Here is a 20,768-nt window from a genome sequence, read left to right as displayed (position 1 = left end):
CACTATGGTGTGAAATCTACTTCCTCAGTTACAAATGTTGAACAAAGCGGAAACTCATTTATTCTTCCTTGGATATTTGAAGTTCAAATACTGCTATTTCTACTCCCTGTTCCCATCACTGTTACTGCTGAAGTCAGAAAATCTCATTAGAATTTTCCACCTCACGGTGCTCAGGCAGGTCGACCTACTTAGCAGCTTAGTCTACTATTTTTTGCCTGGTTGCCTGGTTGTTGTGACAGGAAGAAATAGAATCTTCATTCCCAAAGACAGGGAAAAATAAAACAAATGCAGCTTAAATCACAAATTCAGTGTCCCACAGATCCTCTAAATGCCTACAGCAAACAGGATGGAGGAACAAATGATTCTGGGTAGTGGGCAGATATACTAATTCAGAAACCTAATGAGAAAAAGTCACACCTAGGAATTCTATATACGGTATTGTCATAAGTACCTAAAAAGACTCACAAAGACCGGGGGAAAAGCCAAGAGTAATAACATTCACAACACCACATGGTTTTGTGTGCTTCACACATCTTTAACAAAGTATACCAGAGATAACATTTCCAAATCAGACAACATTTAAAGTGCAGGAAAAAAAGAAGTTAATGTTTTTATAGGTCATATTTAATTTAGTAATATATTCTGCTATATGAAACAAGAATTTTTAAAACTAATAGATGAAGAAATAGATGTAGTGCTGCATAATAGTCTAGAGAATTCAGAAAGACTTTATTACACATGACAGAACATGAGCAAATAGGCTGCTCTATTTCTATGCTTCACTTTTGGTGTTCTTCTGCACTGATTTTTATACATCTGGTTCTCTCCACTTGCCTTCTTGAACTTCCATACAAAAGTAAGAGGATGGTCTCAAACAGTGATGGTGAGCCTTTTAGAGCTTTCAATTATAACAAACAGCTGGTGGCATGCATACCATAGGTTCACCAACACTGGGCTAGAAAGAATTAAGCCTGCCCTTGAAAAGAGACTCTTTTCTAATTACCAGCAGGCATTTACAACCAAAGGATGACAACAACCATGTGTATCACATATTATAGATCATAAGTCTATTTCATATACAGCAGAGCACATATTATTCCCACTTTGCTAATGAAGGTAAGAACAGTTGAATATTTTGCCTAAAATTGAATTTCATGGTACACAGGAATTTCAGCTCTGATAGTCTAACTGATAACATGGTCCTGGGGCATTATAGTAATGGATGATAGCCTACTAAATAATGTGAATTATCCATGATTATAACACTGATATAATCAAAGTGAATAAGTAAGAGAAGAGAGTACAATTCTAACAAGTATAGAAGGAATGATAGCATAGAAAATTGCCATTCAGCAATAACTACGACAGGGAAGAAACATCAATGGATGCTAAAATTAATGGACAAGAGAATAATAATGAGAAACAGGACATCTACATACCTCAGAATATCTTCTCACAAGATGCGTGGTAATTACAAAGGGAAAAGGTGTAATGACACAATGGAAGAACATGCTTGAGACCCCCTTACCCAAGTAGTCGAGGCTAACACTACCAGTAATGAGATGTCAACATCAGGTACCTCCTCAGCCAAGGAACTGAACAGGCTGAACATCTCCGCTGTCTTTCAGAGACCCTGCTAGTAACTGGCTGGTGCTCTTAGAAGGTGTCAATGTCACAGAAAACAAAGACCAATAGTGGCCGGGGATTTAGCTCAGTAGCGCCTCACCTGCCTCACAAGTGCAAGGACCTGAGTTTGATCCCTGGTGTGGGGGCAAGGGGTGTGGGGGACACAGACATGGACAACACGGATGGACGATAATGTTGGGACGGGGGAGGAATACAAAGACCAATAAACACCAAATGCATGTACACACATAATGATAACATCACATGTTATCCCATTAATATATACAGTTTTTATATTTTTATGTAGCAGTTTAAAAAGTACTACTCAGCCATAAAGAATGATAAACTAGAGACATTAATTGCAAAATGGATGCATAATGAAACCATACTCTTAAATGAAATAAACAGGACACACATGTGTAAATACCAAATTGTCTCTCTGGTGTGAGAATCTGAAAGTCCAAATGAGGACCAAAATGTATAAGAGATAATGTGAAATCGAAGGCAAAGGTTTAAAGGAGAGGGGAAAGTAGTGGGGTAAGGGAAAGGAGAAAAGGGAAAGAAAAAAAATATGAGAAAAGAAGGAAAAAACGGAAACAAAGCTTTTATAAACAAGAAGGGGTGGAGGGGTGCAAGGGAGGGAGGGCGAATGGGAAAAAACAAGAACATGTAGCATGTACAGGTACAAATTCTCAATGATGAATGTGATCATATGTATACCTAAAATGTACCAATAAAGTTAATTTTTTAAAAAGTTAAAAAAAACAACAACACTAGAGCAATGTGGGATCCTACTTCAATCCTGGACCAGCAAAAAGGCAATGAGACAACTGTAGGAATCTGGATAAGGTCTGCAGGTTGTCAGTACTGTGCTACTGTGACTTCCTAGTTTTACTCACTGTACTATGTGACATGTTAATATTTGTGAAAGGTGGGTGAATGGTCCACAGAAATCCCTTATACTAGTTTTGCAACCTTTCTGTAAGCCTGAAATTATTTTCAACTTTTTTAAAAAAGAGTATACTCCTGGTGCTTAGAATGTAAGTTGCATTATTTGGACCTGCATTTTCTTTATTAATATATAAATTTTACTTTCTCCACTGAAGGATTAACCTTTCTCAAACATTAAAAAACTTTAAAAACAGTTTAATAGTCAAAGTAAAATCTGTTAATTTCCCCTTTATTAATGATTAGTGATTTTTAAATGTCCATTTTCTCCAATAATAAAAGACCTACAATTTTAAAATAATAAAAATAAAGCTAATCCAATTGAATTTAATGTAAAATTAAATTTTGGGGAAGGGAGTAATTCTATACCAAAGATGCATTTTAAGTAGATCCTAAATTCTATGATCTCTTAACAAGAGAAAGAATCTAGAAACTGGCAGAATACTACAAAATAATTAAGCTTGTCTTGCTGTGTAATTTGGTATGAGGGTAAAAAGATAAATTAATCCAAGAATTATTTTGCTGCAGTCATAGATAAGCAAAAAAACAAAAAACAAAAAACCAAACAACCAAAAAAACCCACCTTTTTTTTTTTTTAAAGATTAGCACTGCTAGATTTTTTTAAGACTCTAGTAACTATACTGCTTTGTTTTGGGTTATGATATCAATGTTACAATGTATCTTAGTTAGTGACCACATATTGATGCAAATTTTCCACATACTCTAGGAATCAAACAGAATTTAGCCCACAAAGAGTACTTTTCCTTCCAAATTACAAATCTAGTAAACTAAATGGAAGCTCTAAAAATAAAGGCAGTCTACACAATCTGGCAAGTATGTTTGACGCCAATATGTTAAGAAATGGAAAAAGGTGGAAAAAGGCACTTGAGCTCAAGTGTCAAAATTACAAATACCCTTGTTAGTACCCTTGCAAAAGCATCATTCCAAACTTATGACTGACTCACTTTAGAGGGAAGAGAAGAGATAGAAGGAAAAGAAATGAAATGGTCAATACTACTAGTGCTGCACAAGTTTAAGGTTCTTATACTAAATACAAAATAAAAGCTTTTTAAAAAATATCGTCAAGAAATATGCTTTGTAAAAGGACAAGAAATACTTATAAAGGCCACCATATAAGTACAACAGAACAAATGCATAATTATAGTTTTAAAAGGGGGCCAGATAAGACCCTGAATTTCCTATCAGAGCTATTACCGTATCGGTGAGGCTGGATATAGACACTTAACTTTCCACAAAACACTTAGCATAACAAGGCTTAAGTCAAAGATCACCATTTTAGCTACCCAATTAGAGTTCATTTGTCAGATACACTATAGTAAGTGAATTACTTACAGCTAAACAAATGTTCTTGATTTATATTTGGATATTCTAGCCCACTGATAGCACATCACCCAATTACAGAGGCATAACCTCATCTGAGATACCATGAACAACCAAATCTCACGGAAAGCTGCAAAACTTTAACTGTTCATTACCCTGTGAATGATATAGAGGAAAATATAACCCCTAGCCTGCTAGATGTCAGATGTGCTGAGTTTGTGTTCCCTGAAATCAAAGAATGGATTCCAAAGGGCAAAGGAGGTTAAGGGTAGGAAAGATTTAGTGGGGAATAGGAATAGCTCCTGAGAGACAGAAAGGGAACTGGAAGTTGGTTGCCACTGAGGCCCTTTGTCAGGGATAATTTATACATCAAAGACACAATGTGGGTACAACATGGGTCAAACTATAATTAACCTATAGGATTACAAGTATAGCTGCTTAAGCCAATACTGGTCCACCAGGGAAGTGGGTCACATGGCAAGGGTGCATGGAAAGAACAAAGGCATTTTTGGGAAGGGATGGGTCCAGATGCTCTGGTCACCCACCTGGGTGACTGATTCCTGTCTGGACTTCCTGGACCAGGTGAGGCTAATTGTGGTATAATTCTAAGTCACTGCTTATCCCTTACACAGGCATGTAGGCCTAGCCATTGCATCTTTATTTTGAGCCCTGGTCTTCTTCAGAGGTGTCTCCAGTGACAATTCTAATGTATTTATTTTCTCTGCTGTCTTCCTTGACAGGCCAGTCCCTCTATGACTGTATATTAATTTCTATCTAACTTAGGTGCCTATAATATGGTGAGAAAAGATACATTTCTGAATAAAGTACTTTAGGTGAAAAGGAAAAAATCAGAAAAAAGATATAAAAGATTTTAGATCCTCAGATAAGCGAATACCTTGAACACAGATTTTTACTCGTCCTGGATCCTATGAAAATTAGAATGTTAAAACAAAGATAAAATAGAAGAGAACTCTATCAGTCCAAGAAACCAGGAATGGGTGCCCTTCATATCACAAATGTGTTGAAGGATTTAGGCAGGATGTGGTAAGACAGATTTGGATGAAAGAAAGATGGAAAGAGTCAACTAGTAACTTGCTGTCCTCCGAAAGGTTGTGGTGACTCAGAGAAATCAAAGCAGATGCTAGCAAAAACACCTTTACGAAGAGGGATCACAAGCAGGGTGTGATGGTGCATGCCTGTAATCCTAGTTACCTGGGAGGCTGAGGCAGGAGGATTGCAAATTCAATGCCAGTCTGGGCAATTTAGAGACACTTTCTCAAAATAAAAGGGGCTGGGGATGTGGCTCAGTAGTCTTTATATAGCATGCAAGAGGCCTGGATTCATTTCCTGGTACAGAGTGGGCAAGAGGGACACCAGAGTTAAGAAACAGGTGGGCCACAGGAAAAAAATAAGAAACCGTTCATTTAAATTCATTTTACCACTGCAACAAATTAAGAGCATTTGAAATCTAGGATATATACTGCCATATACCAAACTAAGAAATCAAGACTTTCTCTTAGAAACAATGGCCAGGCATACCAGGAAAGTAGATAAACAACTATAGTATAGAACTGGCACGTAGCTGGGAAATAATGATTAAAAAAAAAAAAAAGACATTAGAGACACCTCCTCTGCTATAACAGGGTCTTGGTCCACTCCCCTCAGGCTTCTAGGGTGAAGACAGGATACCTAAGTTTATATTAACTAGGTCTCTTTTGTGATATTTGAAGGGAGAGTCAATCAGTATTCAAGGATAGTGAAGTTACTGCAAATGCATCTGCTCACAAGTCTCTCTAGATGCGATGTATATTACACATCCCTACATAAAGATGAGTAAAAAGGGCTGGGGATTTAGTTTAGCTAGCAGCACTGCACCTGTGCAAGGTCCTGAGTTTGATTCCTGGTATGGAAAAAAAAAAAGGATGAGTAAAAAGAGAGGAAGAATGAGAGAAGCGGAAAAAGAATTGGGGCAAGGGCAAGAAGAGGAGAAAACATAACACAGTTTTGAAAACAAAACTATAACAGAAATAAATTTTAGTTAAAATTGAACTACATGAAATTAAACAAATCAGAAAATGTAGATTCTTTGAAACAGATTAGAAAAAGATTCTGGGCAACAGACAAGTTTGGCTAAGAGTAAAGTAGAAAACTGGAAGAAATAATGAGAAGAGTATAAAAATTTAACATCAGAATAAGAAAGTATAGCAAAGATAACCCAATAGGAAAATGAGAAGACTTCAACAGGCACATTGCAAAAGTGGATATCCAGGTGGCCAACAAACAAGAAAATGTGCTCCCCCTTTGTCTTGGTCTGTTTTCTCTGCTCTAACAGAGTGCCTGGGACTAGTGATTCACAAAGAACAGAGGCGTGTGTTAGCATATGATTCTGGAGGCTGCAAAGTCCCAGAGCACCGCACTGGTGATTTGTTGGCTTCTCGTGAGGGCCCTGCACTGCTTAAATTCATGGCACAGAGTGGACGAGCAATCAGTGTGCAAAAGAGACGCAAGGGAAAGCCAAGGGAGCAGGACTTACTTTATAGCAATCCACTTTCCAGTACATAACCCAGTCCTGAAAGAGCAAGAATTCAGCCATACAAGGAGGCAGGAATCCACGAACCCATCCATGAGGGCTCCACCCCACAACCCAAACACCCTCCCACTGGACCCCGACTCCCACCAGTGCTGCACTGAAAGCCTCTATGCAGCTTCTAGAGGCAACAAACCATATTCAAACCATAGCAGCCATTACTAATCAGCAAAATATAAATTATAACCATAAAGAGACATTACCACACACCTCCCAAAAATGTAATGCCAAGAATGCTGTCAAGAATGTGGAGAACTCTCACACACTGCCTGCAAGAATATAAACTGGGCATATTAACCTTGGAAAGTCCTTCAGCATTATCTACCCAAACTGTACCTGGACAGACATCTCTATGCCTGTCTCTGGATCAGTAGCGTCAGCAGCACTAGGCATTTGCTAGAAATGCAAAATCTCAGGTGAAAACCCAGACCGGCTGATTCACAGTCAGCATTTTAGTAACAGCCCAAGTGTTCAAATGCACACTGAAGTTTAAGAAGTTTAAGAATCCTATAACTCACCAATTCCACTCCAAACTCATCCACTCTATTCCTTGTCCTATTCCCAACAAAACTACACATGACTGTTCATAAAAACATGTACTAGACTGTTCACAGCAGCACACTTTTGTGATAACTAAAAGCTAGAAGTGCCAAACACCTCCCAATACAATGAAGCAGCAAACTATAATATATATATATATTCACAAAGAATGGACTTTAATTATCAAGCACAGCTGGGAGGAAAACAAAATCATATAACCACTTTGAAACACAGTACATAAGTTTCTTATAAAGTTAAATACTCATTTACTATGCCCCCCCAGAAATTCTACTTTGAGGTATTATCCAAGAAAAATTAGGGTAATATACAAAGACATGTAAATACTAGCAGCTGTTTTATTCATAACTGTCCCAAACTAGAAATAACAGAATAGATAAACAAACTGTGATATAACCAAACACTGAAATATGAATCAACAATGAAGAATCAACCATCCGGACATATCTCAAAAACATTATGCTAAATTAAAGAAGCCAGACACAAAAAAATGCATCCTATAGAATTCCATTTGCATCCATTTCTGGCAAAGTGAACCTAACCTACAGTGAGAGAATACAGCTGTCTAGAGAGGAAAGCAGGGGACAGAAGGAATATCTTGGGGCAAGAGAAGCATTCCTCATCATGTTGTACGGACTTATCAGATTTCAGCAAACTCAATGGTATATTTTATCAGAAATAAATTACATTCCCCCCAAAAAAAACTCATTTTAAGAGAAGCTAATGACAAATCAAGAAAAACATTTCAACATATATTCAAAGACTTAATATTCTTATTTTAAACATATATCCAATAATATCTGACAAACCACCAGTATTCTGGCAGAAAACAAGAAGGATGCTGTGGATTTCCAGAAAGCTGAAAAGCTTGAAGAAAAGAGATGTTTGTGGGCCCCGGGCACTGACAGCTTTGAAAAAGACACAGATGTGAATCTGATGCTTGTAAACATTCCATTAATTAGAAGCTGACTGTTCATATAAATCTTTCTGGAATGGCAACATAAGTCCCAAGAATAAAGGGGCTACAGCCCAGCAAAGAGTGAATCTTCCCAGAGTCTGGCAAAAGCCAGTGAAATAAGAAAACAGGGTCTGGACAAGCTTTTCCGATATTCACTGTACCTATCCCAGTTATGGGTGGTCACCTCACCTCTAATAAAACTCTTCCTTTGCCAACTGCACACAGAATGTCATACATCTCTACTGTGCTTGGATGCACTTCCTCCTGGCGTCACCTGAAATGCGACAACAGGCACAGACAGCGCCACCATCTCTGGAGTATTGAAGGAGTGTTGGGGAAGTCAGTAAGAGGACTGCTGCCTGAGGAAGGCTCGGAGAGACAAGCACCATCAGAGCAGTTAAGTCGATTTTTTCTGGAGTATTTATTTAGTGGTAGAATTCACAGATTATATCCCTCTGTTACAATCAGATTGTGTCCCCCAAGTTCCTATGTTGAAACCTTACCACCCATGTGACTTTGTAAAGCAGGAGGCCTTTAAGAGGTGATTAAATCGTGAGGGCAGAGCCCTCATAAATGAGACTGGAGCCCTTAAAAAGGGCCTACACAAAGATACAGAATCCATCCCTGTTTAGCCATTTCATCCTTTCCACATACAAGGACACAATGTTCCTCCCTTCAGGAGGACACTGCAACATGACACCAGAGGCCAACCTTTGATCTTGGACGTCCCAACCTCTAGAACCACAAGGAGGAAGTTTCTATTGTTTATAAGATCCCCAGTCCTAAGGCCAAAGACCTCCTCCTTCTGACCAAGCCACACCCAATGGAAAGAGGAAAGGCGTGGTCATCTACAGCACCAAGCACTGGATTCCCACTAAGGTGGTGAGGGTGATCTCAGATCCCCAATGGAAGCTGAAAAGCAGGGAGACAGAGGAGGGATGGCGGGGAGCATTTCACATGCCTCTCAGATGAGTAGCCAGCAACTTTTCAGGCAAATATTATAGTGATTATAGAACAGCTCCAAGCTCGAACTTTTCACTACCTGAACAGTAAAGTTTGAAAAATATCCACTCAGTGTTTGTAACTTTACTCCGTAGTACAACAGAAAATCTTATTTGTCTGGCAGCAGACACAAAGGGGTGACGCTTCAGTCGCCGCCACTCTTGCCCAGACAACATATAGTACTTGTATCGGTGCATTAAAACATTTGTCATTATGGGTTTTTTTGTTTGGACTTTATTTTACCGTAACCATAGCTCCAAAGAAAGTTAGTGATACCAGCAGTAAAGCTAAGAAGAAAACTATGAAAACCATGATAGAGGTAAAGAAAGAAATCATTGCAAAGTCTGTCAAAGTCCTGGAAAAATGAATTTATAAGTGTAATATTTGGGCCTCAGAACCAATTACTTGGTTTTCCATTATTATGGGAAAAATATGTTCAGTTCTTGAACTTTTTGGTGTTCAAACATAAATTTGGAACGGATGGAGTATGACAACCTAGGTATCATTGTATTAGGTAAAATCTAAGTTCATTTAGATGCAGAAAAGTATAAATGAGGAGCAGTAAAATGCTTTGATTCTTACTAAAATAACTCTCTGATATAGGGGAAATAATATAACTCCCAACCTGCTAGATGTCACATATGCCAAGCTCATGTTCTCCGAAATTGAAGAATAAATTCTAAGGAACAGTGGAGGTTAAGAGTAGGAAAAATTTATTGAGAGAGACAGCTCCTGAGAGACAGAGGGGACTCAAAAGTGGGTTGTCAATGAGCTCACTTCTCAAAGGAAGTTTTATAGACCAAAATCATGAGGTGGGTACAATGTGGGTCAAAACTATGATCAACCAGTAAGATTACAAGTATAGCAGATGAGGTACTATCAATCCAATGGGGAAGCAGGTCACACAGCAAATGTACACGGAAAGAACAAGGACCTTTTTAGGAAAGGATGGATCAGGAGGGCCTGGTCACCCACTTGGGTGATTGATGTCTATCTAGACTTTATTGGACCAAGTGATACCAATTATAGTATAATCTTCAATTTATTACTTATCCCTTGGGGAGGAATGTAGGCCTAGTCACTCCGACTTTATCTTGAGGCCTGGCCTTTGACAGATGTGCCTCTGGCCACAGTTGTAACGTGTTCTCATCCTCTGCACTGACTCCCTCAAGGGTCTAGCCCTGACTGACTGTCTATAATATTTCTATCTAACTTAGCTGTTTATAAATATCTCTATAAGAGGTAATGAGACACCAAAAAAGTGAAACTAAATTGATGCCTGTTATGGCTTGTATCTAGATGTCCCCCCAAAGCCTCAGGCATTCCTAGGTGGGGCTTTTGGAAGCAGCTGGACCATGGGTGTGTGATACTGGATCCCAAGAGGTGCTATAATGGTTTACAATCAGTTCACTGATTGGTTTAGCAAGGTTTTGGGTGTGACTGAATGGACTTACTAAAGAAGGAAGACCCATCTGGGTGTGGGTGGCACCAACCAATAGCTTGGAGGCTGGATGGGACAAAAAGGGAAAGAAGGAAGAGAGACTGTTTCCTACCTACCCTGTCATGGACTGTTTCTCCTCTGCCATACCGCCCTGCCATAGAGCCAGCCGACTATGGAATGAAACCTCTACAAACTGTAGGCTAAGGTAAACCTTTCTTCCTTTAACTTGTGGATGTTGGGTATTTTGTCCTAGCAACAAGAAAATAACTAAGACAACACTAAGGTTTTAAATGATGGGAAGGGGTGATAAAAGTTATGAAGAGCTTTGTTTTCCCTTATCTTTCTGGAAAAAGGGCTGAAGAAAAGACTGATTCTAATTTAAGGAGCTTAAATATGTGAAAAACTAGATTTTGAAAATTTGTGCTAAATCTTTCCTCTTAGAATATTCTCCAGTTGAGACGGATTTGGACATTTTAAAAACTGGATTAAAATTTGTGTCTGCAGGTTACAGGGTTCACTTAAATAGGAATGCAACATTTTCACTGGTAAACAGAAAAATTCTTTGAGAAGAACATTTGGGTGGGTGTGGGTGTGAAAAATACAAGGGAAACTGAAAACAAAAAGCAGTGACCCCTATCAATTTTATGATGACCCAGGTTTCCCAAGCAAAGAGAATTAAAGTTGTTTCAAGACTACTTAGTTTCTGTGTCTCGGACATAATTTTATTTAGGCAAAGACACTCATGCTGGATCAGAACCGACTAAGATAAAAAGGAGTGGCTAAAATAACAGCTAAGGTCTTGGGAAATCATTTCCCCCATTGGATATCTTTAGAACCTGAGCTTGACACTTTGGCTTCCCAACTTTTAGGGTGAAAAGGGAGATGAGTACAAATATGTTTTTTTAATTTGGAGAAATACTCCTAGAGAAATTATGAATTATTCTATCTTTTTTTAGGGGAAAAAATCAGAAATTCTTTTCTTTTCTATGCCTTAAATTCCAGATGTGATAAAGGAAAAGGCATAAATTTGATCACATAAAAATTAAAAATTTACATAAGCAAAATAAAAATAAAAATACAAACTGGGGGGTTGTGGTGGAAGATTCATAACTGAAACCATTTATAAAATATTACTATCTCCAATAGGTATGGAACGTAGGGAAAGAGGAGAGCTCACTGAAGGGAAGTGCATTTAACAGCATCTAGAGGAGAAACACCCAACAGAGCTGAGCTGGCAGCAAAGCAGCAGATGGCAGGGGCAAACCCACACTTAAGGGTGATAGGAGGAGGAGTACAGTGAGTATTCAATGCCCCAGAGCCACACTGCTTCCAAGTCCTTACCATCCAAAGTGCTCACAGTGCTCAGCCTATACCTAGCCCAAGCTAAAAGAAGAGATGGTTGGAAGTTACCTGAGACCCAGGAGGGAAAAATCTATCAGTTGAATGTGTATTTGTGCATGTGCATGTGTGTGGAGGGCAATGATAGTGTAAAGGAGGGGAAGCCCAATCCTACAACTCAACAATAAAACCCTTCTCTAAAGAAGATACACAAATGGCCAATAAGCACATACAAGATGCTCACCCTCAGCAATCATTAAGGAAATACAAATCAAAACTATGTGAAATACCACCTCATCCACATGAGGACAACTTCTGTATCCATCATCAGCTTTTCATGCTAGGACACAATACCCGAATCTCACAATTTAAAGGAGTCTCTTGGCTTAACATGGGTCATGGTTTCAGAGGATCTAGTCCATGGTGGGCAGGGTCCAAGGCAGGAACATCACGGCAGAAGACTCTGGTGGAGCAAAGCTACTGACTCATGATAGCATGGAAGCAGAGCCAGGGAACTGCACTGGATAGGAAGGGGCCAGGGACCAGACATAGTACAGAAATTCAGCCTCCACACTCCACCCAAACACACCCAGATGTCTGTTTAATAATCCAAGCATCTCACAAGTCAATGAAGCTGACAATCCAGCTTTACTGTCACAACTATAACAGAAAAAAACTTTATTATTATCTTTTGTGGTGCAGGGACTCAAACTAGGGCTTTGCAAATGCTAGACAAGCAATCTACCTCTGAGCTATACCTTCGGCCCCAGGGAAAAATAAGTAACAAATACGGGTGAAGATATGGAGAGATTGGAACCTCCTGGACTATTAGTAGAATTGTGAAACAGTACAACCACTATTCTACTAAAAATAGAACTGTCATATGATTCACCAATTCTACTTAAGGATTCACACCCAAAGAACTGAAGGAAGGGTTTCAAGTATATTATTCATTCATGTTCACAGTCGCACTATTAAGCAAAAGGTGAATGCAACCCAAGTGTTCACTGATCAATTAGTAAATAAAATGTATATTAATACTGTAAAATATTATTCACCCTTAAAAAGCAAAGAAATTCTGGCCATGATACAACATGAAAGAACCTAAAGGACATTATGCTAAGTTAAATAATCCAGTCCCAAAAAGACAAATACTATATGATTCCATTTACATGAGTTACCCAGAAGTCAAATTCATAGCTAGGAAGAACAGTGGTTACCCAGAGCAGGAAGGGAGAAGGGAGTAGTTGTAAATGATAGATACAGAGTTTCAGTTATAGAAGATGAAGAGTTCTGGAGATAGACTATGGTGGTAGCTGTGCAGTGTGGAATGTACTCAGTGCCACTGACACATATGCTTAAAAAGGGTTAAGGCAGTAAATTTACAGTGTTAACCAATTAGGAAAAAATTAAAGGTCCAAAATAGCCAAGGGAGGATTTCCTCAGATGCCAAGACTGGAATGTGGAAGCCAGCTGAGCTCAAGGGCAAGGTAGACTGACACCTGGCCAAAGTTCTCAGTCTTCTTGCCACGCCAACCCTGTGACATAAATGACAACAGAATGCCTGGTGGAGGTCTGCACGGAGCCCTGCCCAATGACATCTGCAGCCTAGTGCAGACACTGAACAAACGAGACAAAGGGGAACTGGCAACATCAGTAAACACCATACACACAGTTCACCTGAACCACTGCATCCCATGGGCTTCACAGGAGGCAGCAAACAGAGAGAGACCTATGAAGTTCTAAGGAAAATGAGTTAAAACAGCAACTCAGAACCAGGCAGGAAACCCAAACTTTTGTTGACCTGTTTGAATTTTTACAAAAACATATTATACACATGGAGCTGTTACTGAGCATTAGCCATCAGTTTCCCCAAAAGAAATTACTTTTGCGGGGAGAGTCAGCTTCCACAAAAATGAGAATAAATACAGTGCATTTCAGTCCATCCCCACAACTAGATTCTCATACTAACACACAAGTGGCTGTGGGATCCCATCCCTGCCTTCCATGGGAAAAATTCCAAAAATAGGTCACAACTCAGATCAGTAAGAGAGGAGAGGAGAGGAGAGGAGAGGACGTGGACATGTAATACCAATGTAAAATTATAATTGAAATGTGTTATAATCCAAATGTATTTGCTCTTCTGTATGTTGTTTTTTGTGGAATCTTCCAAAAACTGTGAATAAATTGTATGAGCTGACAAAAACTTTGTTTAGGGAGTAAAATACCTTTTAAATATGTATTCTTACTTTTACCACAGTTACACATGTATGTAGCTTTTAAAAATCAAATACTTCTACAGTAAGGTTTGATTAAGAACTGATTACTTTTAACATTTATTAACAGGGCCGGGGATTTAGCTCAGTGGTTCTGGCACCTGCCTTGCAAGTGCAAGGTCCCAAGTTTGATCCCTGGTAACAAAAATAAATAAAATAAAATTTATTAACAGAGCTAAATAAAAAAGAGAATATATTTCAGTAGATGCAGAAAGAAAAGCATTTAAAAAAACCCCTCAACTCCTATGATTAAAAACTCAGCAAACTACAGTGAAGGAAACAGTCAAAATAATGAAAAGACAATGTACAGAAAGAAGAAAAGTTTTGCAAACCTCATGTCTAACAAGAGATTAATAACCAAAATGTACCAAGAACACAATTCAATAGCAAAAACAAATAATCCACTTCAAAATGGGAAAGGACCTTGCATCAGTCAGCTTCTTGTCACTGTAGCAAACACCTGAGATAATCAGTTTAGAGAGAGGAAAGGGTTCTCTAGTGCAGCCTTGGAGGCTCCAGTCTATCATCAGTTGCACCAGTGCTGTGGGCCTGCGGTGGCCCATCATGGTGGAAGAGAACAAAACCACTCACCTAGTGGCCAGAGAAGAGCAGAACAAAACCACTCATCTCTTGACCAGGGGGCTTCAGAGGAAGAAGGGGCTGGGCTCCACTATCTCCTTCAAGGCCACACCCCAGCACCCTGAGCCTCCCACTAAGCCCTACCTCCTAAAGACTCCACACATTCCAATGCTACTCTGGGGAAGTCTTCAACACATAGGTATTTAACTGACATTTAATATCCCAATTACAGCAGACCTAAATAGACAATTCTCCACAGACTGGGTGATAGCCAGCAGCCTTCTGAAAAGGTGCTCAACATGACTAATCATCAAACCTATAGTGAGATACAACCTCATACTTCTTAGAGAGGCCACTATCAAAAAGACAAAAGATAAAAACTGTCAGTGAGGATGTGGAAGAAGGGAACTCTTTCATATTACTGGTGGGGATGTAAACAGGTACAGCCATTATGGAACACAGTATGAAGTTTCCTCAAAAAAAAGAAAAATAGCACTATTATATTATCTAGCAAATCTCCCTTCTAGGTATATAACCAAAGGAAACGAAATTAGTATTTGGAAGAGGCGGCTGCACTCCCATGCTTATTGCAGCACTGTTTGCAACAGCTAAGAAATAAAAACAATCTAAGTGTCCATAGATGGATAAACAGATAAATAAATACATGCATACATACACACAATGGAATATTACTCAGCTTTTAAAAAGAAATCCTGTCAAAAAAAAAAAAAAGAAATCCTGCCGTTTTTTACAACATCTGTAAACCTGAAGTACATTATCCTAAGTGAAATAATAACCAAAAAGAAAAATATTGCATGATCATGCTTACATGTGGAATCTAAAAAGATTGATTTCATAGAAGCAGAGTAGGGGGTGGTTACCAGGAGTGAAGAGGAGCATGGAAGAAATGGGAAATGTTGGTCTAAGGGTATAAAGTTTGAGTTACATAGGATGATTAAATTCTAGAGACCTTAGAACAGCATGGTGACTACAGTTAATAATACTCTATTGAGAGCAGATCTTAAATGTTCACAAGCAGTAACTGTATCAGGTGATATGTTAATAGCTTGACTATTACATGTATATGTATATTAAAACACCACACTAAATACCTTAAATACATAAAACAATTTTAATTTAGAAATTACCAGATTCTTAAAGGGGAATAAGGCAACTAGGCAAACTAAGAATGGAAGGGAACTTCCTCCATCTCATAGTGTCTCCATGAAAAAATCTACAGCTAACATTATACTTGATGAAAAAGAATGAATGTTTTCCTCCTAAGAGTAGGAACGAGGAAGGACGTCAGCTCTCACCTTCCTAGCCAGTTGTAATTTGGAGGAAGAGGGTGGAGGAGCCCAGGAGAGTGAACAGATTGGAAAGAAGGTAAAACTGTCTTTAGTTGCAGTAACAGGTTAGGTAGATAATCCTAAGGAATCTACATAAAATCTACGTAATACATGAGTTTAACAAGATCACAGGATACATCTGATTTTTGATATTCACCTTGTGTTCTACATACTAGCAAAACACCATTAGATACTCAAATTGCAAAAATTCTATTTATAATAATAAAAATATGAAATACTTGTGGACAGTTTAAGCAAATCATTATAAGACCTGTCTTATGAAAACTGCAAAACACTGCTGAGAGAAATTAAAAGAAGATACAAATAAATGGAGACTTGAAACATGCTCAGAGTCTGGAAGACTTAGTAGGAAGTCAATTCTCTCCAAATTGATTTATAGATTCAAAGTCCCAATCAAAACCCTGGCAAGCACTTTTGTAGGAAAGCACATTCTATAATTTACATGAAAATGCAAATAACTCAGAATAGCCAAAACAACTTTGAAAAAGAACACAGTTGGAGGAATTATACTACCTGATTTCAAAAATTACAACAAAGCAAAAGAAATCAAGAGTGTGTGTGATTGCAGTAAGGAGACACACAGGTCAACAGAACAGAAAAGAGTCTAGAAATAAACCAACACAATAGTACTTAGCAAACACTTTCAAAAGGTACCAAAGTAATTCAATGATGAAAAGTGGGCTTTTCAATAAATGGTCCTGGAATAATTGATCTCTATATGCCAAAAATAAACCCAAATCCCTAACTTTCATATTAAAAATCAATGCGTACTTAAAAATTACTTTTAAAGTAAACTCCCTAAGATCCATGATTACATTCCATAACATTGCTTTAGTTGAGGGAAAGAAAATATTTTATACAAAATAAAAAAATATTAATACTAAAAATTTAATAATAGACCATAGTTCTAAATACAAAGCTACAATTATGTAAAATTTCTAGAATAAAACAGAAAATCATCTTTGCAATCTTGGAATACATGAAAATTTATTTGCAATCTTGGAATAATGAAACTTTATTAAGTAGCATACAAAATGCATGAAAAACCTGGACTTCAAAAGTTTTAAATTATCTTTAAAAGATACTAAACAAAAACAAAACAAAAAAAATCCTGGGGGGGCCGGGAATGCAGTTCAGTGGCACAGCACCTGCCTGGCAAGTGCAAGGCTCTGAGTTCGATTCACGGTCGTAAAAAAAAAAAAAGAAAAAAGAATGGAACTCTGAAAAATAGGTTTGCAGTTTCTCATAAAGTTAAAGAGAGATATTCCATATGACCCAGCAATTCCTCTCTTGGGTAGTTACCAAAGAAAAAGAAAAACACATGCCCATACAAAGACTTAGCAGCATTATTCATAATAATCAAAAAGATGGAAACAATCCAAACATACATCCATCAAAAGTTGAATGAGTAAATTAGGCTTATTCACACCATGGAATACTGTTCAGTAATGGAAAGATATGATAATGAAAGGAGTGAACTACTGATAGTGCACAAAATGGATGAATCTCAAAAGCATTATGCTAATAGAAGAAGCCAGATATAGAAGACTATATTATATTGTATGACTCTGTTACATGAAATTTGAGTAAAGGCACAGAACTGTATGAAAGTAATGCATATGTGAATTAGCTAGAGATAGTCACTGCACAGTGTACATATTCTTCAAAAATGTTAAACACAAGGGCTGGGGATTTAGCTCAGTGGTTCCGGCGCCTGCCTCCCAAGTGCAAGGTCCCGAGTTCGATCCCCAGTACCAAAAAAAAAAAAAGGGAGAAAAATGTTATACACAGTAAATACACACAATTTACCCATCAACTGAAAAAACAGGTATATTTTTTAAATATCTGTTTAATAAAGAAAAGGCAAAACGATAGTGCCAGCAGATCAGTGGCTGCTGAGTGCCAAGGATGGGCAGAGGAGCCTTACTGCGAAGTGTGCACAGAAGTGCTGGATCACCTGGAAAGACCTCCACCATGATTGTGATGGTGGTTATTCCACATAAATTATACCTCAACAAAGATAATTTTAAAAGGATATTTTAAAGGCATTTTAAAAAGTGTTACTCAATTTAGCAATTTAGTGAAGACCATCTCAAAATAAAAAATAAAAAGGGGCTGGAGCCATAGCTCAGTGCAAAGTTCCTGGGTTCAATCCCCATTACCCCCGTCCCCAGCATAAAGAAAAATCAACAAAAAAACCCTCAAGAGAGAAATATATATATGCACACAACGTGCATTAAATTGTAGAGTTAGAGTTACCCTTATATTTCTCAATAGTGGGTATCTTAACATCTGATAAACTTTTAACAGCAGTGCAGACATCATTCCACCTATGATACAAAGTAACCTCTACCAGTGCACAGCACTCACAGAGGGGACAGAAGGGGCAGAGACAAAGCACTGGGGGGAGCCTTGCACCTGAGGAAGCCAGACTGCACCTGTGCCACCATTCAGGAAAGACCCATGACATTGCCAGGGAGAACTAGCCATGCATTAGGTGCCCCTCAGTTGGGAGTGTCCCTTCCTAGCAGCTACAGAAACCTCATCTCAGAGGGCGGATGGAGGCACTGATGGTGCCAATAAAGCAAAGCAGTGCAACTGAGGCTGCAGTTCTAAAAGTTGCAAGGAACACAAAGATGGCTTTGTGGGTCACTTCACACTCACTGACAAGGCTGTTTCAGTTAAGTGGAAGAATGAAGCATCACAATACACACACGTGGGATGCTACCATGGTGTAATAAGACAGTCACCAAAATTAATGTTTTTTAAATGTATTTGGCCCATTTGCTTATAGCTGTTTCTCCTCAATGATGATATTCGTTGACAGCAGGGATTTCTCTTTGCTGCTCACTGATATCCCTAGCAACCTCCAAAATGCCCAGCATATTCTAATTGGTCAATAAATATTTGTTAAATGAATAAATTATGACCATATAGACATCCAGCAAATAGTTGTTATGAACGCATTCGGTCTGTGTGGACAGTTTGTCCAGCTAAATGATGCAGTAACTTTCTACAGTCTTTCCTTTCTTGTGTAACTTCTTTGGAAGTTAATGATTGTCCTATTTCTTGATTCATTTTGTTTCTACATAACCTAAACTTTCAAGCAAAGTGGTTCTTATTTTCACTTTTACATATTACTTCATTGAGAAATTTCCTTAAAATAAACAAATAAATATTATATATATATACACACACATATATATTTGGAATAAAGAACAAATATATCTTTATAAAATTAGGAGATTTATGAAGGACTCCATCAATTAAAAACAATGTGCTTTGTTTTCTTTTAGTTATCCCTCTGTATCTGCTGTTTTCTCTATCTGGAAAACCCTCCCTAGTCTTCTCTTTAAGTCTAGCCTGTCTTCAAATCAATCTCCCCAATTAAGAACACTTTTTTATACTGGTCAATTTTAATCCTTTGATCTACTCTGATCCTGTAAACCCTAAATTCTTGAGGGAAGGTAATATTCAGTATGCTGCTCTGTTTCCCACCATATATATATATGTATGTATGTATATATGTATTTCCCCCCCTTCTCCCCACCCCCGGAACTAGGGATCGAACTCAGGACGTTGCACTTGCAAGGCAGGCACAGTTGCCACTGAGCTAAAACCCTAGCCCCTGATTTCCCACTATTATAGCAGGTTTGATAATGCTTAATTTGGTGAACTTAATGAATCTGGAGACGGAAGAAGCATGAGCTTACAAAAATTAATGTAAAGCTAAGGAGATATAGAAACATACTTGCATATTAAACTGCAAAGCATAAAACCTACCAGTAGTGTCTGTCCTTGGGAAATGAAGAAGTGGCCTGATATAACTATGGTGAGAACAAGATATCCGGATTCTTCACTGGAATCAAAAACCTTAAGAAACAGACAGAGAGAAATGTTTTAAAAAATATTTCTGTAATCCTGATAAACTTACTGTTGTAATAACCAAACGAGGTTCTCATATTCATGCATGCAGTAGTGTAGCCTACCATCACACTAACCTTTTCAGGGGTACAATAAAGTAACATGTAGCATCACCTACGTTTGAAGCATGAAAGATTTTACTTTTCCTTTCTTCATCTTAAACCTAAATATAAGACCTTGGATTTACCCCCTTTATATTTGATCTTGTTAGATTTGGTCTATAGTTCCAACCTATTAAGCTGTAGTGAGGAGCTGAGGCAATAAAAGTAGCGGGGAGGGCATGACCAATACACATGTCGAGAGTGGGATTGGGTCTTCAGTGACTACTGTGTAGGTGGTTTTAATATCATTAACAAGCATGATATAGTATATATCCCTTATAAATAATGTGATAAATTATAATATACTTAATGCCCAAAGTTCAAAGTAATTAACATATAGCTAACTTGACTTAGTTATATTTTTATAAGGTCTTACATTCCACTGAGATATAATGCTCTATCTTAAAGTTTCATATGTGAAGTTTAGAGCTTTACTACTATATTTAAATTCACTAATTTTCTATTGAGTTCTAATTCATTTTAAATCCCAAACTTAAAGAGCAAACATTTTCAGTGTCAAAGGGAATATGCTAAGCCCTACACAAACTCTTTGGTGGCAGTTATTTTGCCTCTTTCCTGGAATTGGGAACTTGCAAAGCCCACCACAGCCTACATGGATTATCTTGTATGTTTCATGATCACATAGAACGAGAAGGATAGCTAGAAGTCAAGCACAGCTTTCAAAACTAGAGTCGAGACAACAAATTCTTTAGTGAAGA

The 20,768-nt window shown here is 38.0% G+C and overlaps 1 protein-coding gene across 2 annotated transcripts in view; it reads right to left on the bottom strand.

Moving 5' to 3' along the window:
- Window positions 1–20,768, bottom strand: part of Rec114 (REC114 meiotic recombination protein) — an 83,703-nt gene that overhangs the window by 46,910 nt on the left and 16,025 nt on the right. For both annotated transcript variants that reach the window (XM_021236960.2, XM_004855509.3), the window contains exon 2: window positions 19,808–19,897. In XM_021236960.2, the coding sequence (XP_021092619.1) occupies window positions 19,808–19,897 (90 nt within the window). The remainder of the gene's footprint in view (window positions 1–19,807; window positions 19,898–20,768) is intronic.

Source organism: Heterocephalus glaber, unplaced genomic scaffold (assembly GCF_053883595.1).
Source record: "Heterocephalus glaber isolate CG9 unplaced genomic scaffold, H.glaber_assembly_v1.0 deba00001689, whole genome shotgun sequence".
NCBI lineage: Eukaryota > Metazoa > Chordata > Mammalia > Rodentia > Bathyergidae > Heterocephalus > Heterocephalus glaber.
The sequence above is the reverse complement of the archived record's forward strand: the minus strand, read 5'-3'. Positions and strand labels throughout refer to the sequence as shown.